The following is a 25,355-nucleotide window of genomic DNA, read 5'->3' as shown; positions in this document are numbered from 1 at the left end:
CAAAACATGGAAACATTCACAAAATACGAAATTCTCATTTTTAAACATTTAAAAGCACACAGTTAAAACCATACAGTGATGGTGGGACAAGATTCCCTGTCATATCAAAGGAAAGGTTAACTAGTCTATATGATGATTTCTTGTCGTCTCATTTATGGTTTTTGTTTACATCAGGTCCACATAATGCAAATATGTACAATTTATAAACAAACTTATTTTCCTCTGGGAAATACATGTCATGAGATCATGATAATCATTCTATTATTGTAAACAAAATCACGCGAAATTTCAGTCAAGGAAATTTGATTGTATGTAATCCTCACTTTGATAAATTTGTATTGTTCACAAATAAGTCAATTTTTAGTAACCTTGGACTCTGTCAAATTACAAAAACAAAGAATATTGCACATCTCAGTATACCGATAAAACGCAGAAAGAAATAAAATGTCCAAAGAATTTCACAGAAATTGATGGTTTTTAGTACCCAATTCAAATCCCTTTAATGAAATTGAATATTAAATAACCAGATAAACTGTTATCCCATATTAGTCTACATGTACCAAGTCTGATTGAAAAACAAACCGTAATTGGAAAAGCTTGTTGTTGTACTTTTATAAATGACATCCTTGGGAAAGAGGAAGCACCTTCTCCTGTGTTTGTAGAGGCTGCCCCTGGACTTGCGTTGTCTACTGCGGCCGTATAAATGCCTCTTGATGTTGTTGTTGTTGTCTTATTACTCTTTCTTCTAATCCCTCTTCTGTTTTCACCTTTTATTAAGTCTTTTTGAAATTATCAGTTTCAAGGCCTGTTCTGACTGCTGCAAATGCTTCCAAACTATTCGTATCAACGCCGAAAGCATTTGTCACGTCTAAGAAGTGGGGATGTGAACGATCTACCTTTCACTGTCTGCCTAATGTTCTCGATATCCTAGGACATGCGTTCTTCATCTATGCTATGCACTTGATTTATAACAAGAGTATCTTGACAGAGGAGGATGTCCATAAAATGTATACATGTACCTGCTTTTAAGGACACATTGTTTTTTTTGTCTCTGTCTTGTCGGGTTGTACCTAGGATTCGGCATTAGTGTTGTTTCATGGAGTAAAATTGTTTAATTTCCCTTTGGATAGTATAACCGGTAATGGTGCGGCTTAACTGATGTGTTTACTGGTTTTGGTGTCTGTAGAGATTGTGTCTGTAGCTTAAGAAATCTGGTACTAGAATACGTTGAGGACTTCCAGTCGCCGTTCAAGTCTTTTACCGTGAAATGTGATAGATGATGTAATTGGCGTTCCTTGGTCCATGTCTTGAGTCTTTTGGACTAAAAATTAGCTCAAATAGAAAATATATTCTTGAGAACTCGTCCATTAGTTTCTACTTAATTTAAACAATATTTTATTATGATAAAACATAATTGGATTGGACAGCAGGCACTGCCTATATAAGTCCTTTCCACAATACAAGGTCAAAATCATACATGTACAAGTAAACATTATTAATATAACATTGAAAAATATAAATATATACATGCATATATTCAGTAGAAATGTATATGACAAGGCAAATTAAGAAGAACAAAAAAAGAGAAATATATGAGCTGATAATATAATTTAAATTTTTATTTTAACATATATGACTGGCAATTATATTAATAATTGTATAAATTTAAAAAAATGAATAAGAAAACATAAATAGGTTTTGGTTCTGTGATTTGACAATTGAAAAACAAAAGCAGATAGAATATCAATTCATGCAAATCGCTTTGTAGTTGCAATAAATTCTTGAACAAGTTTAAATATTGCAATATTTTGGTTGTATGTAAGATTATTGTCTCCATTTAGAATAAGTTGTAATAGTTTCTACTTAACTCCATGTATTACTCCAACCTCGTCTAAATGTCGCCGTCAAACTGAAAGGTGCTTATATTGAATTATTTATACAGGGAAATGACAACAAAATGTTTGTTTTAACCTTTATTTTGGCGAACATTGGCCGTGGCATAGTAATTTGTGGGATGCCAATTAATACACACAACTTTTGGGCAAACCCACACAAATTCAACAAAATTCATCAACACAAACAAGTCATATGTGCAAAAATGACCACCCCGGGTAAACCGCGGGTGGTTACTTATTTAACTTATTTAAGTGTAATTAGTTATATGCACAATTCAAGCACAAAACAAATTATATCAACATATCAGCAAATATTTTACATATAAAATGGTTCAACATTTCAACCCCCTTCACAGTTCAATGGTGAAAACTTCACAACAATACAAAGTTTATGTAGGCCTCAGTTGCTTTGGTGTGCGCAAACGCCACATGACAGCGAACAACCGAAGGAGAGTTTGCAGTCATCCCACACATGGGGGAGCACCCAAGCAACTGACAAAAAAGCCCCCACGGCCCAATGTTCTTTATGTTTTGTTTAAGGATACACATTGCCTTGCTTTGACAGGAAAAATTCTAACCCCCCTTGGATATTATTTAGAAAGAGTTTATTTCCTAGGTCATTGAGGTGTACTCCATCTGGCAACAGAAATTGTGACATGTTTTTCAATAAATCAGGGTACTTTATGTAACAACCCCCCAACTCTAACACTAATGAAGCAGCTACCCTATTGGCCTTAAGACGGGATCGCTCCATTGCTTTATTGTCCCCCGAGTACCTCCATTTATTTCGTGGCAGCATCTGTGACCAAACAAGTGTAGAATGTGGAAAGCGAGTCTTAATAATCTTTAGATGGGATTTAATTTTCTCAATGAGAGTATACAGATAAATTGATCCTAAATCGTTTGCCCCACAGTGAATAACCAAACAATCTGGGGATTCCTCATATTCTGTAAGAAAAAAGAGCTTTCTTTTAAATCCCAAAAAATTCAAACCTGAATATCCCTGCCACCAGATATTTATTTTTAATCTATCCAATCCAAGATTTGTTCCCCCCGGTCTGCATACTGATGCCATCACTGCATTCTTAATAATAGAGGAGCCCACACACCAGACTTTAACTTCAGGGACCTCTACAAATGTATGCAATAATTTGAATAATTCTTGTTATATTTACAAAATTACAACATTTACAAAATTACAACTTATTTGCCCCCAACATCTGCCCAATAGGACATCTTATGTATGATTTGTATGCCCTAGACTTCCAACGCCCTTCTTCCATTATGACATCTTGTGAACACCCCGCTTCAAATGCTGCAGTGGCTGCCCCAATACGAAATGATTGGGCCCTATAATGTCCGTGAACCCCCAAAACCTGAAGTGATTTTTTCAAAACCGAAGAGAACTGATATCTGGTAAGGGGATTTTTTCCACAGTGGATAAATAATGGCCCTTTAATTTTTGGTCTTACTGCAAGATAATCTATCAAACTTGCTACTGGACACAGGATTCCCTCACTTTCATCAATGGCTAAAGAAACCCCCTTTCTATCCTGATCACATTTTGACATTCTTATGTGTACAAAAACCTTAGAGTAATTAGCTTCAAATTGAACATCAGTCACTTGTAAAATTGTATGAACACTATTACCAGTAGACAATGTGAATTCCCCTATTCTGAGAAAACCAAAGAAGGCTAATATATAAGCAGCTCTGAACAATTTTGTTTCATAACTATTGCTACAAATGCTCAATAAAACCCTAACAACTTGAGTAAGCAACTGCAAGGTTATTGGTAGCCTTGCATCTGCAGACCTACCAGTTCTTCTCATACCCTCAAGAACCTTTACAACCAGAATGTTCTTTGTTTCATCAACCCAATTGTGAATTTTGCATTGAAAACTAATCGAAGATAGATAAGATTTTGCCGTAGCATGGGAACACTTCTTAAGTGACAGATAAGCAACAAAGTGAACATCTCTAAGAGGTGGGGGCCATGAAATTTCGTACCCAAATTCTTTCCGGAAATTATAAAATGAATTTTGTCCTGTTTCGTATGCTGTCTTAGTGTTTTCAGAGATTGAAGCATATAGCAATTTATTCATTTGAATCTGTAAATCATGTTGACTGGTCTGGTGCTTGCCTCTGGTGCTAACGTCTTGAAGCGGAACCACTGTTTGCGAGAAATAGAATCTGCAATTTTGTTATCCAAGCTACTAATGTGATTTGCCCTAAACATAACATTATTGATCATCAGTCTAAGAACCAAATGTCTTACCAATTCCATCACTCTTTTAGACTTGGAAGATTGGGTATTGATGACACTAACTAATGAAAGGTTATCAACATGAAACTGAACTTTTTTATGTAACAACCTAGGTCCCCATATCTCTATTACTAAAACTACTGGTACGAGCTCAAGAAAAGTCATGTCTCTCAAAATTTCTTGGTTGTTCCAATGTTTTGGCCATTGGAGAAAAAACCAACTTCCACTAAAGTAACCCCCACAACCTAAATGACCTGAACCTGCACTATCTGTAAATAACTGTAAAATGCTAGATTCTTCCCATACAGTATTAGGAAAATATGCAACCCCATTAAAATGGTTCAAGAACACCAGCCACATTCTAAGGTCACTTTTAATTCCTACTGATAATCTTATATGATGATGTGGCTTGAAAACTCCACTAAATGCATCATACATTCTTCGAATAAAAGCTCTACTAGATCTGATTGCCTTTGAGAAAAAATTGAGCATTCCAACTAAAGACGCATTTCTTGCAGTGTAACTTTTTCCCTATCTAAAAAATTTTCAATCAGGCTCTTCAGGATTTCTAACTTAGCTTCTGGGATCTTAATTGTCATCTCTAGTGTATCAATTTCGAAACCTAGAAATATTAATTTTGTCGTTGGACCAGACGTTTTCTCATGGGCTAGAGGTACCCCTAAATCCCCAGCTAAGTTACTAAAAGTAGACATTAGAATTTCACATTCATCACTACCAGACCTACCTGCAAAAAGGAAGTCGTCTAAATAATGATCTAATGTATTCAATCCAGACTTGAACTGAGCAAGCCAGTGTAGAAAAGTTGCAAATGTTTCCCAAATTCTGCAACTAATGGAACAACCCATGGGAAGGCATTTATCTATGTAATATAATCCATCTACAGAGAAACCTAACAAGTCAAAATCCCCTGGATTGATCGGAACTAAACGAAAAGCACTTTTAATATCCATCTTACCTATCAATGCGCCCCTTCCCAAATTTGCAATCATATTGACTACACCATCAAAAGAAGCATACTGCACTGTACATAAATCTGGGTCTATAATGTCGTTGATCCCCTGGGAACTAGGATAGGATAAATGTGTAATCATTCGCCACCCTCCATCAGATTTAGGGACAATGCCAACTGGTGAAATATGGAGGTTAGAAATTGGAAGTTGATCAAAAGGACCCATGATTCGGCCAAGCTTGATTTCCTTACTTATCTTTTCCATCAACTCCTCATGGTGTTCACTTGCAGATTTCAGATTTTTTGAAAACACATGACACCTTGGGCCTGTATAATTTATTTCAAAACCCTTTGAAAACGCATTTTTTATATAATTAGCAGCATATTTGTCTGGATATGACTGCAAATATTCATTTAACTTTTCAACATTAATAGGGGAATTTCCTAGGGCCCATATACCTTTGTGGTCTTGGGGTTTGGGTTGGGTGTGACATAAGGGGTCTAACTTGGGATTGCCCTTGCAGTGGTCCCCTTGAGTAACTTGTGGACTTGCCAACATAATTAGATTGAGGGCACAAATATTGTGGATGACTCCCAGAACATTTAATGCACTTGTGCATGTACTGGCAAGAAGGTCTGTCACAATGACCCTTGAAGTTGAAATTATAGCACTTGTTGTAGGCTGGGCTGTTTGGTTTAATTGTTAGTTTAGATTGTGGGGATGATGACATAAACATCAACCATAACTCATAGTCTACTTTAGACCAGTCTATGGTGGGATCGATACTGCGGCGAAGTCGAAATTGCTCGTCATATTTCTTCCATCCCAAATCCCCCTCCCCACATCTTGATGCCCCGAGTCTTATGTCATGTAAATATTTCAGCAAACCCTGATAAGATTCTGGGTGGGCTGAAGCATAAATGCTAGAGTAAACTAAGAATGCATCCGTCCATCTACTGATATTTTGAATCTTATTGCTAGGTTTAACAACCTCTCTTGTGACCAGCTCCCCTTTTTCATTAAAAAATATTTTTTTCTCTGAAGATTCTGTCAGGGAAGTGTTATCAAGCAACAAACTAATCTCTATGTATGCTGAACTAATGATTTTAGACTTCAATGAATTAGAGACATTGCTAGCCAATAGCGAATGAATGCTATCTACATATTGATTATCATAACCAATGCTTGTACCTGATTGAGATTCAATGGCCAAAGCAGGCACAGGCGCTGGGGCCAGTGGGGTAGAGTTTGACTTTCTGGCACCAACTACATTCTCTTGGGCGGCGATGCTTCCTGGAGGACCTGGTTCCTGAACTGTATGATTATCGTCAACCTCTATCGCTACCGCTGGTCGCTCTTGTCTTGACCTCTTTGACCTTGATGCTTTGCCCTCGTTGTCTCTCAGTCTGCAATTCCGCTTAGTCTTATTTTTGGGAGGCATTTCCGCTCGTTAGAGTAAATAACAAACGAAAATTACTAATTGTAATTCATCAGATACAAATTTTTTTGATAAATTTGCTACGGGATAAATTTCCAACAATATATTCAAAATGGCTGTCGTGTCACAATTAATCGGGTTGTAAATCCAGCACAATCCAGAGAAAATATATACGTTGGATTAAAAAAGTATTAAGAACATACAAACTTTATCATCCATTAACCAAAATTTAAATATATTTAAGGCAGATGCAAAAAATTTCTTACAAATATTATGAAAAAACTTGACAAAGAAATATTCAACCTACTCTGTATCCAGCAAGTTGATGAAAAGAACTTTGATCCCGAGCTTTCCGACTTATATATACCCAAGGCCGCAGGCCGATCCCGACCAAAAATTAATACCTTTTCCCGTAAAATAAAGTCATCTGATTTTATATGCATAAAATAGATGATAGTGTCGTAAAGTTACTTTACTAAGCTCTGCAGTTTAGGTAGGCATCTCGATTGTTCGGTCGACCACCTATGTCAAATTGATGAATGTAACGTAAAGTGGATTGCTCTGCTCTCTGCACTTTTGAAGTAAGGAGAGGACTACATCCTTCTAGATCGGAAGCCGAACTATGCTTTTTGATATCTCTCACCCAGAATTAGTTCACGTATCTGAAGAACAGTACATGTACGTGCAAACAAATTGCCTAAAATGTTCAGGAGTTATTGCGAACGCTGAAATCGATCCTCTTTGCTTGTGTTGAGGGTGATCCACTGACCTTGGGGTGCCCCTTCCCACATTTGTACTTTAGATTGTTCAGTGGTACTGAGAGACACGATATGACACTATTATATAAAGTCTTTGTTCAGATCATATCCTGATGAAGGTTACTTATAAAATATTACCTTGAAGACCTAATTTAAAATTGTATGATCGTCTAGCTTATCCAAGAAGACATTTAATAAATTCAAGATTAGCATCACTTCTATATTCTTTGAAGGGAAGTGTGCCACCAGTCTTACAAGTTGTATGACTTTTGTCCAATTAAACCTTGCCTAACTTAGACTTGAGACAGGCTTATTTATTTGTGGTGAGGTAAACTATACTTTCTTAATGCCATTGTACATAGTCTTGATCTTTTCTGTGTCTGAACGTCTTTCGTATGGAGCTACAGAGGCTTGTCTAATAGTCTTTTATCCATTCTCTCAATAGAGAACACCAAACACGCAACGAACGAACGTATCTCGACGATTTAAACCGTATTACTAGTTTATAAATACCATCACTCGCTTTATATTTATTTTGTAATTATTTCAAAGGCGGATCCAGCACCGGCGCGCCAGGCGTGCGCCCCCTTCCCCATTTCATTTTTTAATTTTGTTTGTATTATCTTCAAATCAACAGGAATACACCTCTAATTTGTTATAGAGTTCCTCACTTTTCGAGGGCTTCCCTCCTGGATCCCAACCAGGGCTTTGTCCTGGACCCACTGGGGGCGTTAATGTAGCCCTTAATACTTCCAAGTCTTCTACTGCGCCCCCCACGTTTTGAAATTCCTGGATCCGCCGCTGAATAAATATTTAGACAGTTTTAACTGCTAGTACATATCTCTTCACTTCCTATTTAGATATGAACGACCAATATCGGTTTGTTATATTTATGTCGGGTTCCTTATATCGACACCCTAGATGGAAACTTGCATCTATTGTTAAATTGTTCTCAGCCCTGCAAAGCGTCGTATTGATACTTGTTACAACCTGTAAGTATGGCACGCCAAATTCACACATGAGTTAAACATAGTTTCACACTTGATAAACTAGATTTATCTACTGTAAACTATAGTTTAAAAACCGTAAACTATAATTAACAATTGGTTAACTATAGTTTTCATCTGTAAAACTATAGTTAACAGTTGTTTACTATAGTTTACGAATGCTAATCTAAGTTTATCCTTCTGTAAGAAAACGTTTACAATAATTTTTGTTGATAAACATAGATTCACGTCTTTAAACTATAATTTACAATCGTGAACTTTAGTTAAGAGTACTGTTGTTAATCAAAGTTTCACAAATTGTGAAACTATATTTATCAGATCGTGAACTATAGTTAAGAGCTGTAAACCATAGTTTACAAATCGTGAAACTAATTTATCAGATACAGTTATCTATGTTTTGCAACCGCAAATGATTGTTTTCAGTGTTAAATTTAGTTTACGGTTCTGAAACATAGATTATCGCATTGATGTAAAATACAGATTAACATTTAAACTTGTATACTATAGTTTACAGTCTGTAAACTATAGTTTACAACCGATAAACCTAATTTATCGACTGTGGAACTATGTTTGGCTAATTTTTGTTAATTTGGCGTGCCATATATAAGGCATTATCGTAATGAACAAAGGTCATCCTTTAACATGGACGGATCCAGCAATTTTTGAAAAGGGGGGGGGGGGGGTCCAGGTCGGTGTACCCAGCACTCATGCATAGAATCACACCATGGCCACTTCAAGTCCGTAGCTTCATTTATAAGAAAGGGGAGGCTCCAAAAACATTTGACAATGCAAGCAAAAAAATATAAAAAAAAAAAAACAAACATAAACAAAACAAAAAAAAACCTATACAACACTTTTTAATACAACACTTTTTAAAATTGGGAGGGGGTAGAGGGGGGGGGGCTTCTTGTCACTTTTCTGTTCGGTACATTACTTTCAATCTTGAATCTGCGTATTTTCCAGCAACAAAAGATGTGGAGGGAGTTTCCAAAACAAGATATTTTTAAAACTGCAGCAAAAGATTATTCTCGGAAAAAGTTAGCCCCCTCCTTCTGCATACTACAGGAACATTTTTTCTATATTGATTAAAAATATTAAATATGCATACTTCTAAAAGTTAGTTACTTCTGAAGATGGTCCAAACATGGTATAGCTAGAGTTCGATGGAATCTTCCTTGCATGTTACTTGTGGATGTTTTGAGCCCTGAGACGAGGTTGTGAAGGTACACAGAAGAAAACAAATATGCGAAAATCTACAGATCTAGCGAGCAGAAGAGACAGCAATTTTATTTTAATTTTTCAAATGATTAGACGTATAAATATCTATTACAGAAAAGCTATAATTTCTCTCTTTCTCCCTCTGTACAAAAATAAGTGGGGGTTCAAACCCCCGGAACCCCCCTCTGGTATGCCAATGCTTTAATATAATATGGATTACTTTTCATTTATTATAAGTAAATAATTAAAAGGAATCAATAAAAACACACCTGAACATATGCATATATTTATATCATACTGGTACATGGAACACCAAAGCTATTATACTTATCAAATTGACAAATAATTTTAATTCTTCTATACGTGTGATTCGTCCGTACGTTTCGTCAGTTACACAGGTAATCACAATGTAAACAAGTTTACCGTTTGTTAGACCGATATTCGTTCGTTACGTGTTTGGTGTTCTCTAATGCACGAAGGCTGTTCAATAAATAATGTCCTGAGCTCTATGACACAAAATAGAAATCATATGACATTAAACTTGACTTTCTCTCATGATTGAATCTTTAATTTGAGGAATTATTACAGTTTATGTGACCACTTTTCATCACATAGTTTCATTGTAAGATGCTGGAAAACAAGAGCTATTCGAGACACAGCATTAAAAGTGAATAGTATAGAATCGGTAAACTAGAGTGAAATGAAACGCTTCATTAAAGCTGCTGTTAAACTCGTTAAGAATCCTAGAGAAATTTTAACTGAAATATATGTGAAATTTACAGCAACCTATGCCTGTTTAATGGACACGTAAGCAGGTGAATTTCAATAATGGGCATCAAAAATGTGTACCGTCCTTGGCGACAAGGACCTGCAACAACCAACGGACTGTTTGCCAAATTTCAACAAATTATCACTGGTGATGTTTGATTGACTTTTAGACACCTAACAAAATTGATAAGCATCATTTTGGGGTGGTTTACACTGTTTAAAAGAAGCATTTAACAGTAATAAAGCTTAGTACTCAATGGTCACCCTATGTTTTAAAAAATTAGTGAAAAACGTCAGCGTGTTAGAATATCTAAACAATTATTTCAAAAAATCAAAAGTTTTAGTCTTCCACGTTTGTCTGAAATTCAGACAGATAATCAAGCATGAATCCATTACTTTAAACCTTAAAAACAAATTTACATTAAGATGCACTTGACAAAAACAGCCAAGGTCTGAGAAGAGCAAAGAATTGCAAAAGCATAAAAACAGCTTTATATGTAATTTTCTTACATATTATTGGTCTTGTCGTTCAAATTCTTATTCGTGGAGAATTCTTAAATTTTTATTCAATTTCTGGAGAAATCTAGAAAGCAAAATTTTGCAAAAAATCAAAAGATTTATGAAAGAATGGAACCAGAATCAGGAATCAACTGCATTAAATTTCTTCATGACAGCGTCCAAACCCACACGCCATGAAAAGTATAGGAGTTTTGGGGATAAACAGATAGATAATGTTTTGTCACACCAACAATATACGCCAGATCTTTCACCCTTTGACTTGTTTCATTTTCTAAACTTGAAAAAAAAACACCTTTCAGAAAGAAGAAACAAGTCTAGGAAATCATAGAATCTGCCATATTCCAATATACGAAGGGCCATACTCAAAAATGTGTTCTAAAAACTATTAGAAATTGAATAAAAATGTTACGGACACATGTTTTAATTAAAAGAGAATGTTTATGCGAAATCATCAAGACTAAATAATTGCGTTTTTTGTTTCTTTCCGAGCACCGAGGACATATTTAGCCCTCGTAGTTTTAACTTGTGATTGCAGCGCAGACAGATTTGTCGGTTGGCTTGAGCTTTGTAGGCCCACAAAGCAAACCGTTTAAAATTAATGAGGGAATCATAATCTCTCTGAGTTTTATGGCATCGAGCTCTGAAGCTCAAACGCCATGCAGCTACCAATCGGAGTAGCTCTCAAACTACGCGACCGAATGTATCAGTCAGTGTTTCCGCGAAAGAAAATAGCAAAAGTCCCTCTAGTGATAGTTATCTCTTGAACGATAATTATACGTATAAATATAATTTCACCACCAGGTATTCAGTATATGATAACCACTGAAAAAGAAAGTAGAAAGTAAGTATAGTGTACAATTAAATATAAAATCGGACAATGAAAATGGATTTACAAAGAAAAATTCACTTTTCCTTCATGATATTTGGACAACAATTTATTACCTTTAATCAAATGTAAGCATTCCCAACACCAACAATATGAAAAAACTAGGAGACTTATTGTTCACAGAACAATAAGAGGTCTTTCCACCTTTTGAATTTCAATTTCATTTAATATTTATCTATTTAAAATTAAATTTCATAAAAAAGAAACCAGGAATGGCTTAAAAGAAGAAAAAAATGAAAATGAAATTTTTTTTAGGTGACTTTGACCTTTGACCTTCAAGTCATATTCAAGGTCAAAAGTCAAGGGTCACATTGTAATTAACCCCATGTCTCTATGACATATAGTTTTAAAGTTATAAGGTTTAATAGTAAGCACAAAAGCATTTAAGGGCAGTAACTCATTCAAGAAATCACTAGATCCTTTTGCACTTGAACATAAAAGTTTTGCCTAAAGTCCCATAAGACATTAGAGAAGGTTTCATGTCTTTGCAGTTTATGGTTTTGAAGCAATAGCAATAAAAATGTTTTTCGCACAAGGGGTAATAACTTTTAATATGGTCAATCTAAAGGGACAAGAATGAAATCTTTGACACAGTTTTAAGAGTACATAATAATGATGCATGGACATTAAGCATATGTTGAAAGACAAAAGAGATATAAAAAGGGCTAAATTTCTCAGTTTTAGAATGACCTTGACCTTTGACCTTTACATGAATTTTAAGCTCTAAGCTCAATGAATCTTATGCAGTTGGTCTCATGTCTCTACACCTTCTCGTTTTGAAAATTTTTAATTATTTATAAAATTCAAAGACTTTCAGGGGCAATAACTCATTAAAGAAGTCATCGAAGACTTTAGCAATGAATAGATTCCAGAATCCTCTCAATAAGTCAAAGACTTTAGTGAAGGTTTCATATTTGTATGGTTTACGGTTTCGAAGTAGTAGCGATAACAAGGTTTTCCGCACAAAGAGCGATAACTTTTAATAGCGTCAATCTTACGGAATACGAATTGAATCTTTAAAATAGTTTTAAGAGTACATATTAATGATGCTAAGAAAGTTTGTATAAGTTAAGAGACAAAAAAGATATAAAAAGAGCTTAATTTCTCAATTTTGGAATGACCTTGACCTTTGACCTTTACATGAATTTTAAGCTCAAAGCTCAATGAATCTTATGCAGTTGGTCTCATGTCTCTATCACTTCTCATTTTGAAAATTTTTAATTATTTGTAAAATTCAAAGACTTTCAGGGGCAATAACTCAATGAAGAAGTCACGGAAGACTTTCGCAATGAATAGACTCCAGAATCCTCTCAATTAGTCGAAGACTTTAGTGAAGGTTTCATATTTGTACGGTTAACGGTTTCGAAGTAGTAGCGATAACAAGGTTTTCCGCACAAAGGGCGATAACTTTTAATAGGGTCAATCTTACGGAATACGAATTGAATCTTTAAAATAGTTTTAAGAGTACATATTAATGATGCTAAGACATTTTGTATAAGTTAAGAGACAAAAAAGATATAAAAAGAGCTTAATTTCTCAATTTTGGAATGACCTTGACCTTTGACCTTTACATGAATTTTAAGCTCAAAGCTCAATAAATCTTATGCAGTTGGTCTCATGTCTCTATCACTTCTTGTTTTGAAAATTTTTAATTATTTCTAAAATTCAAAAAGTTTCAGGGGCAATAACTCATTGAAGGGGTCACCGAATACTTTCGCAATGAATAGATTCCAGAGTCCTCTTAATTAGTCGAAGACTTTAGTGAAGGTTTCATATGTCTACAGTTTATGGTTTCAAAGGAGTAGCGATAACCAGCATATCTTGCGAAAGGGGCAATAACTTCGAAAGAGTTCATAGTTCAAATACGCAGGGTTTTTTGCAAATATCTCTTACAAAGTACAATCTTATAAACTATAAATCTTTTCAAAAGACCTTGAAACAAAAATTCGTCCGGCGGAAAAATAATAAAAATAATAATAAACAGAAGAATATCAATAGGTCTTTCCACAGAAAGGTGGAAAGACCTAATTAAGAAAGACATAAATGAGGTGAAAGGTAATAAGATACTTATGATAAGAGAAACTGGGATTAACCACCATTTAAAACATTGCATAATCAATTGTAATACGGAGTGTGTATGGTCTTAAGAGTGAATTCAATTCCCCTTTACTACCCCCCCCCCAAAAAAAATCCTCTTAAAGGGAATAAATTGAGTCTCTTGTAAATGAGAGGAGCCAACACATGATCCATTCTCTTGATCACACACACTTCATTTTGTACAAATATCTCTTATTTATCTTTAATATTGTTTTTATTCCTTCTCGTCTGTTCTGTAAGTCACGCATTCTTCTTCCTGTACTCCATCTTACAATTTAAGCTGTAACTAATTAACGTTTTGGAAAATAATATTAAGTAGTTGTTATTTAAGGAGGCTAGGGGGTCAACAGATTATTTTTTTATTAACCACCAGATAAAACTTATATTTATAGAGATATCTTAAGCTGTCAACTATCATTTGGCAAAGAAAAATTTCATAAATTTTAGTTTAAAATTTTGATTAGTTTATTATATCTTCATATGGAACTCTTCTTTTAGAGGAGATCAAATTAAATAGTCTAAAAATGGCCACAACCACCCAGTCCCTTTAAATAGTGGTTGCGATGTTTCACCCACTTCACAGGTGCTTGTGGACAGGACCCCCCCCCCCCCCTCCCATGTTCCGTACCCCAAGGATTCTTTGACTTTTTTTGAAGACGAATAGGGCCACATAAAAAAAAGATTTCGTTATTACGAGTTAATTATCTCGTTATTACGAGAAAAGATCTCGTAATAACGAGAAAAGATCTCGTTATTACGAGTCAATTATCTCGTAATTACGAGAAAAGATCTCGTAATAACGAGAAAAGATCTCGTTATTACAAGTTAATCATCTCGTAATTACGAGAAAAGATCTCGTTATTACGAGTTAATTATCTCGTTATAACGAGAAAAAGATCTTGTTATTACGAGTTAATTATCTCGAAATTACGAGTTAATTATCTCGTTATAACGATAACAGATCTCGTGAATACGAGAAAAGATCTCGTTATTACGAGTTAATTATCTTGTAATTACGAGAAAAGATCTTTGATTTTTTGTCAACTTTACAGTCGTTTTTTAGCCGCAAATAACGTTTGCTACGTGATGCCAATATTTTTACACAAGAATACTTCCTTGCACAACAGATAAACATAGTCATTTTCGAGCAGATATTTTTAAAATATATTTTTAAAGCAAGTTTACAAAACGAAATTGAAAGGGTAATATTTTATCTGATACTGTTTATGATGACAACGAGATAATTAACTCGTTATAACGAGATCTTTTCTCGTAATAACGAGATAATTATCTCGTAATAACGAGATCTTCTCTCGTTATTACGAGATAATTAACTCGTAATTACGAGATCTTTTCTCGTAATGACGAGATCTTTTCTCGTAATAACGAGATCTTTACTCGTAATTACGAGATCTTTTCTCGTAATAACGAGATCTTTTCTCGTTATTACGAGATAATTATCTCGTATTTACGAGAAAAGATCTCGTAATTACGAGATAAAAATATTTTTTATGTGGCCCTAGGCGTCTTTCGTATCAAAGTGTTACAAATGAAAAATCCAAAATTTAAGCTAAAACTATCCCTTTATAAAAATTCACCCTCAATGATACTATAACAGTGAGGGTGAATTCTTATTAAGGGTTAGTTTTAGCTTAAATTTTGGATTTTTCAGTTGTAATACTTTGAAAATATATCATAGAAAAATATTTTATTTAAAAAAAGTCAAAGAATCCTTGGGGTACGGAACACGGGAGGGGGGGTCCTGTCCCCAAGCACCTGTGACCCAGTTTTGATATAAAACTCATTATTGAAATGATTGTTTCGATAGTGAAGTTTTTTTTAAGTGATACTCGTTATTATTGCAACCTGGTTGTGGTTTTAATTGGCATTTTAACCCCTTTTAAAACGATTAATTCAATGAATAGTTGGAGTTATTTCAACAGGGGTTGTAGCAATGCTAACCTCTATTCATTACCCTTTTGTTCAGATTTAAGATTTAGCCGGCTAATTCATAGAATCTGTGCCCCCGCTTGAGGAAAAAAGAAGAGCATCACTGTATACAAAGTGCTAATCGAAAATCTACTTGATTTGGTTCACTTGCTATATTGCTTTGGGTACTCTGATGCATTATGGGTAAAAAAGAAAATTATGCAGGCAAAATATGGGTAAAAGTAACTTTAAGAGATTACACAACTTATTAAACCTTTAAAGAATCAATGTAAATTTATTTGAGAAAATTTTTAAGTTGAAACAAGTTAAAAATTCGATACCATTCTCATTTACTAAGTTAAAATGGGATTTTCGCTCATTTTGAATTATTTCAATTGTTCTTAATTTTTTCAAACTATATTCTGTTGTAAAAGTTATTGTATCTTAGTTTTCGCCTCAATTCACCCACGAAACATCATCTGATTTCTATAAATTACGTTTTTTAGAGAAATTGGGCTATTCTTGTTTTGAGTGAATGCTATACTATGTTTGCAACATATTTTTGCAATGGCTATACTTTTTTCGGATCCTTTTTGTGATTTGCATGAAATTAAGATTTATTGTTTTTTGATAAAATTATCGCGATTTAAACATTTTGAAAAAGGTATTGGCATTTATTATCACAAGAGAAACATTAATCAGTCGAAAGAAGTGAAACAGAAATAAATAATTATAGAATTTGATAAAATGTGCTATCCGTGTTGGTGTTTGTGCGATACTTGGTTTGCGTTTTGTCGCCACTGATACAGAAATGCTATGTTTGATTTGAGTAGAATACTTCTTGAAGAATGAAGGCATATATAGGGGGAGTATAATCCAAAGACACTGTCTCAAGTCTATGTCATTAAATAACTTATTGATAAATACACGAAATATATCTTTACTTATGTTTTAAAGGTATGTAAAACGGAAAAAAGGGCTTCACAAACTAATCGAATTTTTTCCAAAGCTCATGATAGGCGTAAGACTGAATGCGTTAACCACAATATGCTACGGTGTCTTCTTGTTGTTTGTGTGTCAGTTTGCTTAAAAAGAAACGAATTTGTTGAGACTAATAAGGTTTTTCAACCTATCATTTAATTTATCTTGGGTCGTTTTTTTTTTTTTTTGGCTTACTTCTCTCACCCAACCGTTAGACCTTTGTTTAATACTAAATTTGATTACGAAATGTTCCGTTCACTTGATCAATACATAGGGCTCACAGCGTGTGTGACCGATCAACAAGGGATGCTTACTCCTCTAGGCACCCGTTCCAATCTCTGGATCTCTGGTATTCCGGGGGTGGGGGATCCGTATTTATTCCCTGCCCACATGTTTGTATTGTTTGTATTTTTTTCGACATAAATCAATGCTCATTATCCTCATTTTTTCAATTTCAGAAATATTCAACTTTTAGATAGAATGGGTTCAGACGCCATTGAAAAAACACAATGCATTTACTTTTCCGTAATTTAAACACAATACTTCGAATAGAAGTGAAGAATAGATAAACCTGGTCCGTTCATATTCAAAAATAAATCTTTATTGCTAGAATCATTTAATATAAACGTACCCATTTTCGACTAAATAAGTCTAAGAACAATTTTCAATCAATATGCCTTTCAGAACAATATATGATCCTAATATGTTGAAGATGACATTACCGACAACATAATTTTAGAAAAATAAAACTTTTCCGTCATAGAGCGGGTGATTGTCCTCGCCTTGTACACTCTTTTTTCTCTCTTTTATAAATCTATGATAAAGAGGTTATAATGCAACTTTTGTAATATTTCACCTATTTTCACACTATCATCAGACATCAGAACTTAGAACTAAGAATCTGAAACAGAATCTCTGACGATAAAAGTTTAATTAAAATTTGGCATTATATCCCCATAGACAGATCCAGAAAAGCGGATAAAGGTTAGGGGATCAAGACCTGATAATTTTTTCAAATTCACTAAAATTTAAGAATATTAAAGTAACCATATCAAAATAACTTCCCCCGTCCCTCCTTCCTAAGAAACGCAAACTCTTAACAGTCAGTCTACGATAAAAAGAATATAGTTACGGAAGTTCACTGATTTTCAGGAATATGTTATGATTTCTATAAAAAAAGATCCATACATTTCTTTGAGAAATGTGGTAACCATTTGTTTTCTTTTTATTACATGAATTTTTTTTTAAATATTTCATGCAATCTCCTCTTAACACTTATTTGACTGAATTGATATTTAAAAATGAACGAAGCGGCTTTAAGATTTGAAGTTGAATGCGTTTTAATTAATCATTAAATTATCAAATGAAAACTTTGAATGCATATATATACCACTAAATATTTACAAAACCATGTGTATAAGTAAAGTCTAAGAGTTGAAATCGATCTTTAAAATTTTACAATATTACATGTAAATTGGTGAGCAACATGAAAATTCTTATTTTGGTATGTTTTTATTGATGAATGACTGTCATAAGTTGATAGGAAAAATGAGAATATATATGACAGAATGTAGCTTGTCCACCAATTAAGCCGACCCCATCCCCAACCATAAAATAGGGTTCTTGTGTTGGGATCTTTTAGTGTTATGGACAACAATGTAACCCCCTCCCGTTTCCCGAGGAAATTTTTGCTTGAGCAATCCTTTATTCCGGAATGAAAAATTGGAACTAAATATATAAATAAAAATGTCATTACAGTTGCTTCCATTAGAAATTAAAAAAGATACTGTCACGAAAGTTTCAAAATGTTACAGATAGGGGTATAATTTATTTCATTAAAAGAAAAATAAGTAACGTCAGGTGCCTGTGTGTTTGTACTCTCCTAAGTAACTTACCAAGAGGCCACACTACTTTTTCGATAAGGTTGAAATGTAAGAGGAGTCTTGGGAAGAAAATATTGTACGGTACTGTTGTAAACACAAAGTAACGTCAATAAATTATTTTACTAATTGCACTAGGCCTAAATGTATGGTGGCATATTTCTGCCCCTTGTGTGCAAGTTATTTTTCTATCAAATATGTCGACATGCAAGATAAATATGTTGACATGCAAGATAGTTATGTCAACATGCAATATAAATATGTTGACATGCAAGATAATTGCAATCAAATAAAAATTTTAAAAAATCTTCAAAAATCTCAAATATCGCCCACTTGTGACATCCAACATGCTAGATGCTACTAATTTATGTTAACATGCAACTTATTTATGTTAACATGCAAGATAAATATGTTGACATGCAACTTATTTATGTCGACATGCAACTTAGTTATGTTGACATGCGAGATAAATATGTTGACATGCAACTTATTTATGTTGACATGCGAGATAAATATGTTGACATGCAACTTATTTATGTCGACATGCAACTTGGTTAAGTTGACATGCAACTTAGTTATGTTGACATGCGAGATAAATATTGTAAGTGCCTGAAGACCCAGGAATGGCGACCAAGTTTTCAGTTAATATGATCGATTTGTGATTTCATTTGGGATATATATACTTTTTGAAATATGATCGATTTTCAAAATGATAAAATTTTGAATTAAACATGTTAAATGATTAAATAAAAATGCCAAAGAAATTATGTGATACACAACTATGAACATTTGTACATGCATGCAGATTGGTTAATACCCAAGACATGTACAATGAGGCATGGTTCTAGGGTTTTTTTTCTGTCGGTAAAATTGAAGTTGATTTTAATGCTCGAAAATTTATTCAAGCAGATATTGCAGTTTAAATTATTTTCTAAAATAGGTGGACAACAAAGTATAAATTGCATTTCGTTTGACAAAATGTCCTGGCGATTCAGAAACGTGACCGTAAACTATGATACTTTTTAGCTCACCTGAGCCGAAGGCTCAAGTGAGCTTTTCTGATCACATTTTGTCTGCTCTTTGTCCATCTGTCTGTCTAGCTGTCCGTCCATCTGTAAATTTTTCACATTTTCAACTTCTTCTCAAAAACCACTGGGCTTTTTTTGACCAAACTGGGTACACAGCATCCTTGGTGAAGGAGAATTTAAATTGTTAAAATGAAGGGACACATCCCTATGCAAGGGGAGATAATCAAGAAAAGACAAAATTAGGGTTGGGTCATTAAAAATTTTTCTCAAGAACCACTGTGCCAATAAGGCTGAAACTTATGTGGAAGCACCCTTGGATAGTGTAGATTATAAATTATTCAAATCATGACCCTAAGGGGTTGGGCAGGGCCACAATGGGGAATCAAAGTTTTACATAGGGAAAAATCTTTGAAAATCTTCTTCTCAAGAACCACTGGACCAGAAAAGCTGAAACTCATGTGGAAGCATCCTGGGTAGTGAAGATTTCAAATTGTGTAAATTATGATCATTGGGGTATAGGGTGGGGTCACAATATGTATTACAAGGAGGAAATCTGGTAAAGAACAATATGACAAGAGATTCTCAGGTGAGCGATGTGGCCCATGGGCCTCTTGTTTAGAAATTAGTGTGTCCGTCCGATCATCTGTCCATCGGAGATCTCTTTTAAAGGGTGTGCATTGACCTTGAACTATGTTTCAATGTCTAAGGTTAAGGTCATAGCAGAATTGTATATGAAAAATCTTTGTCCGAAGCATATCTTTTCTCCCCTTGGTCCAGTCTGGTTAATACTTCAACAGAGTGTCTGTGGTCAAAGGGCGTGCAGTGACCTTAAATAATGTATTTCATTTGCTTAATCTTGTTCAGAACCAAAAAAATGGCTTTAGGTAAGGGGAAATGAGACTGAAATTAAAAGTTTTATGCCAACTGGACAATTTTTAAGTTAAAGGTCAAGGTCAAAGCAATTCATGAATTCAGTGAAGTTTTACATGAAACAGTATAAAAATAAAAGGTATGAAGTGCAGTTAACTAATTCAATATTTTAAACAATAAAAATGGGAGTATAAAATGTGAGCAAAATCGTAACAATGTCCTTTTTAATGTTAAGAAGGTATGTTCTGAATGACGGAGAACATAGCTTTTGCTTACAGGTGCATTACCTATGACAACTTCATTAAGGAGGCTGGGGGTCAACAAATTAACTATCAGATATAACAATTTTTTTTTAGGCATGATGTCTTTAGCTTTAATAATTTGAACTATCATTTGACAATCAAAAATTTCATACATATTAGTTTTAAAATTTCATCATTTTTGTATATCTTTATATGAACTCTTCTTCTAAAGGAGATCAATATAGATTGAAAAATGACCACTACTACTCAGCCTTCTTAAAAAAGAACAATTTTTTTCTACCATGAATTAAAAGTTTGACCTAGTTATCGAAGAATATACTGCTGACCAAATACATTCTTCTTTATTCCATAGGAAAATGAGCTTTTTTACTCTTACTTCAACACTCAACAGTGCTTATAACAATTTTCTGAACTTATTATGATTTTTGACCTTGACTGTTAAAGCAGATGTAAATAAAAAAAGAATTACATATATTATGTACTATTTACTTTACTAGTAATACACAAATACAAAAGCCTTGCAAACATACAATTTTTCATTCCTTTATCAAACAATATTAGGAACATAAAGAAAAATGTACCTGAAAAACGACAAGAGTCAAGTAAATGTATGTCGATACATGTAATTTATAAGCGATCTACACGGTCTGTTATTCGAAAAAAGAGTTCTGTTGCTTCTTCTACTGTGTTTGGTGGGTAATTCAGACCGTTTTCCATTCTTATTTGAGTACCAATAACTTCAAATTCCATTGAAACACCATTTGCAGGAGGGTAGGCACAATATTCTTGTTCTATGCCATTCAAATCATCAGGTACAGGCATTTTGAAATCTCTTGTTTGGTAAATTTCGGGCTGAAAATACATAACATCTGGTTTTCCAGACGGACAATCTGCATTGCGGTTTCTTCTAATTGTGTGTTCATTCCAATGCTGTATAACTCTGTTCAGTTCTCTGGTGATAATTGGTAAGAAACAATACCTAGCACACTCCAGGTGGACTATGTCGGAGGTGTCAAAAACACCTAAATTATCCATATCCTTGAAGTAATTTATCCAAAAATTGCCACACATTTCTCGTAAACACCGCCAAAATCGCTCTATTCTTGTATTTCTATATGACGATCCATACCTAAAACTTGATAGTCCTTGCAAGGGATCCTGATGATTCCATCGCAAAGCATATTGCAGATCTCGAACAATGGAGTTCTCTGTACCCCTGTCTGCGTATACGACTACAGGAACCCCGTTTATTTCTTTAATATAGTCAATATAAAATCTGGATATATACTCAGGGTTTTTGTTAGAATTACAAGCTCTGAGCCAGAGAATGCGTCTGGAAAAGCCATCTACACAGCCATGAATGGAAATTCCGAATGGTTTTAACTTGTCCCAGCCATCTAGATGAACACAGAAATTCGGCCCTTCGTTAATGTACCTTCTACGCTGAAGACGACGTTGTCTACGCCTTATTACACCTTCTGCGTCCAAAACAGTTAATGCAAGGCGCACTAATTCACAAGACACATTGAGGTTATGGTCGATCAGCAGACGCCTCCTCATTCCTCTATAGCCTATGTCACCACCCGAGCCTGAAAGTTCATGTAGAATAGCCGTTACGATGTCCTCCAACCGTGACTGGTTGTTTCGTCTCGTAAGATTCATATCCCTTAAAACTCGATGAATATGTCTTGCACTAAGAGCAATGTTATGTCTGGTCGCAAGAAATCCAATGATTTCCTGGATAGTATAACCAGAGTGGTAATAAACAGCAATCATTTCATTCCTGCTGAGAGGTAACCCGTCCACAACCAAATGTTGAGCCAGAGCAGGTGTATAGATATTTTCACCCATTGTATTTTTGTCGCTGAAAAAAATGGGGAAAAATACTTTATGCACAATGAATTTTTGTTTTGATTTCTATACATGTGTAAAGGACAAGATAGGGTAAGAGCAGTATATTACCCCCGATTTGGAATGTCTTTAAGAATTATGCATAAGTTTATCCATAAAAATCTGTTGTCACCCCTGCCACAATATTGGTATTGGTTCCAAGGTTAGAATATTACGGAGGTCACAGAGAGGTCAGGAAATAGGTCAATTTTTGATATTTCTCATTTTTATGCGAATTTTCATCGATTTTACAACATATTTTGTTTCGGAAAACATATAGAGCACAAGCTTGCCTACCTACCAAATTTATATATTTTATGCACCAATATCAGATGCAGTTTTTGTATAAAAATCTTAGATAGGCAAGCTTGTGCTCTATGTTTTCCGAAGAGAAAAGTATCTCAAATATGATGAAATCCCACCAGAATTGATAAAATTCTAGAAATGTCCTTCTTCTGCATCCTTTGTGGCTTCATTGTACATGTAAGCTTTGAATCTAAATAAGTGTTTGTTTTAAAGTAACTTATATAAGTTTAACTCATTAACCACAAACTATCTCAGGTTTACCAGTGTCCAGAATTTTACATCAAATAAAGGGCCAGATTAGACCGTTACCCTGTCTTGTCCTTTACATCAAACTAAATAATTCTTTAAATACACCACCATTTGCTTTGTAAGAGTTTAACATATTAAAAGAATGCAATTCAATTAAACTTATGTACATGTAAGAAAGAACTGGCGGGTTTAAAGGGGGACAGTCCTGGGGACCAGGGCTCATTTTTTGTGTCCGAATTACACATAAGATTTAATAATTTAATTTCTCTTGTATCAAGCAATTTCATTGGCTGAATCATTCTGAGGAACATATAATATTTTGGATAACATAACTTGCCTACGTCACAATGAGTTACATCAAAAACGTATTACTGCGCTTGACGTTATTTTTAAAATAATGCTCAATTTAAAGCCTTTTTCCGGAGGAAATATTGTTTTATTGTCTACACTGAAATTAAATTGTAAGTAATGAAGCTTATTTCAACTTATGTTATCCGATATAACAAAACTTGGGGCAGTTTATGCTTTCTTATAAACCGCTTTGCGGTTTATAAAGCGTAAACTGCCCCAAGTTATGTTATATCGGATAACATAAGTTGAAATAAGCTTCATTCCTTAAATAAATCAAATTTTTGGTGTGGTCGTGGGCCCTTACCCCGACCACAAACTGGTTGGGGCCCCTTTTCAAGATTCCTGGATCCACTTCTGAAGATAGTGAAGTACTAAAAGTTTTATGTTTGATCAAATGATAGCAACATGAAGTTCACATATTATATAAGAATTGGACACTCTGACCAAAAGAAACATTGACACCAAAAATTACTATCAGTAAGGATAATACAAATTACCCGATTAATATCAGCTTTATATCAGATCTAAAACAAAGTTTTACCTTGTCAATTGTGTAGAGACCAGATGAACGTTCAGAGGTTAAGCTTCTCATTCACTGCAACCACAGATTTTGATTAAACTGCACCCTTTTTCAAACAAACAGCATGCCATCATAAATAAGTTGCATGTCAACATATTCATCTTGCATGTCAACATAAATAAGTTGCATGTCAACATAAATAAGTTGCATGTCAACATAAATAAGTTGCATGTTAACATAATTAAGTTGCATGTTAACATAAATAAGTTGCATGTAGACATATTTATCTTGCATGTTAACATAACTAAGTTGCATGTCAACATAAATAAGTTGCATGTCAACATAAATAAGTTGCATGTCGACATATTTATCTTGCATGTCAACATAACTAAGTTGCATGTCAACATAAATAAGTTGCATGTCGACATATTTATCTTGCATGTCAACATAAATAAGTTGCATGTCAACATAAATAAGTTGCATGTCAACATAAATAAGTTGCATGTTAACATAAATAAGTTGCATGTCGACATATTTATCTTGCATGTTAACATAAGTAAGTTGCATGTCAACATAAATAAGTTGCATGTCAACATATTTATCTTGCATGTTAACATAAATATGTAGCATGTAGCATGTTGGATGTCACATGTGGGCGATATTTGATATTTTTAAAGATTTTTAAAAATATTTATTTGATTGCAATTTTCTTGCATGTCAACATAATTATCTTGCATGTTAACATAACTATCTTGCATGTCAACATATCTATCTTGCATGTCGACATATTTGATTGAAAAATAACTTGCACACAAGGGGCAGAAATATGCCATGCCAGGTTATAAAGAAGACCTTGTGGCAATAGCTTACGTTTGATAAAGATTCATAAACTATATATATACTGAGGTTGCACAGAGGTAATACATACTGTATTACAGGAACTCAGGGGACCTCTCTGGAGAAGGAATGGATAAACATTGGTTTGTTTCTTCTCTTGCATACGGTCGTAATACCTGAAAAAGGTAGACGAATGCAGGGGATATACGCCTAAGTGTATCACAATACACCAATGCACGTAATAGAGAACACCAAACACGCAACGAACGAACGTATCTCGACGATTTAAACCGTATTACTAGTTTATAAATACCATCACTCGCTTTATATTTATTTTGTAATTATTTCAAAGGCGGATCCAGCACCGGCGCGCCAGGCGTGCGCCCCCTTCCCCATTTCATTTTTTAATTTTGTTTGTATTATCTTCA

At 34.3% G+C, this 25,355-nt stretch overlaps 2 protein-coding genes across 2 annotated transcripts; both read right to left on the bottom strand.

Annotated features, from left to right (window-relative positions):
- Positions 1-2,143: 2,143 nt before the first annotated feature.
- Positions 2,144-6,592, bottom strand: LOC134240837 (uncharacterized). The gene is made up of 3 exons (XM_062722909.1): positions 6,324-6,592; positions 3,646-4,068; positions 2,144-3,026 (listed from the first exon to the last, which is right to left on the bottom strand). Exons 1-3 carry the CDS (start codon positions 6,571-6,573, stop codon positions 2,431-2,433), a joined length of 1,269 nt encoding a protein of 422 aa, XP_062578893.1. The 5' UTR covers positions 6,574-6,592; the 3' UTR covers positions 2,144-2,430.
- Positions 6,593-21,248: 14,656 nt separating this feature from the next.
- LOC134240836 (uncharacterized) lies at positions 21,249-24,239 on the bottom strand. Its single transcript, XM_062722908.1, has 2 exons — positions 24,112-24,239; positions 21,249-22,638 (listed from the first exon to the last, which is right to left on the bottom strand). The coding sequence occupies exon 2, from the start codon at positions 22,623-22,625 to the stop codon at positions 21,402-21,404; it is 1,224 nt and encodes a 407-aa protein (XP_062578892.1). The 5' UTR covers positions 22,626-22,638; positions 24,112-24,239; the 3' UTR covers positions 21,249-21,401.
- Positions 24,240-25,355: the final 1,116 nt, after the last annotated feature.

The sequence above is a fragment of the Saccostrea cucullata genome, unplaced genomic scaffold (genome assembly GCF_032062105.1).
Source record: "Saccostrea cucullata isolate Sc308-1 unplaced genomic scaffold, CSIRO_AGI_Scuc_v1 ctg10633, whole genome shotgun sequence".
In the NCBI taxonomy this organism is placed as follows: domain Eukaryota; kingdom Metazoa; phylum Mollusca; class Bivalvia; order Ostreida; family Ostreidae; genus Saccostrea; species Saccostrea cuccullata.
Note: the sequence above shows the minus strand (reverse complement) of the source record. Positions and strands in the feature narration are given on the sequence as shown.

Excerpts from the sequence above, each read along its gene's own strand:
- LOC134240836 (XM_062722908.1), bottom strand. The coding sequence starts at position 22,625 with ATGGGTGAAAATATCTATACACCTGCTCTGGCTCAACATTTGGTTGTG.
- LOC134240837 (XM_062722909.1), bottom strand. The coding sequence starts at position 6,573 with ATGCCTCCCAAAAATAAGACTAAGCGGAATTGCAGACTGAGAGACAAC. Across the intron at positions 4,069-6,323 it reads GGCCATTGAATCTCAATCAG|TGGTTCCGCTTCAAGACGTT; the intron begins GTACAAGCATTG and ends TCTCGCAAACAG. Across the intron at positions 3,027-3,645 it reads AGTTGTTAGGGTTTTATTGA|AGGTCCCTGAAGTTAAAGTC; the intron begins GCATTTGTAGCA and ends ATACATTTGTAG.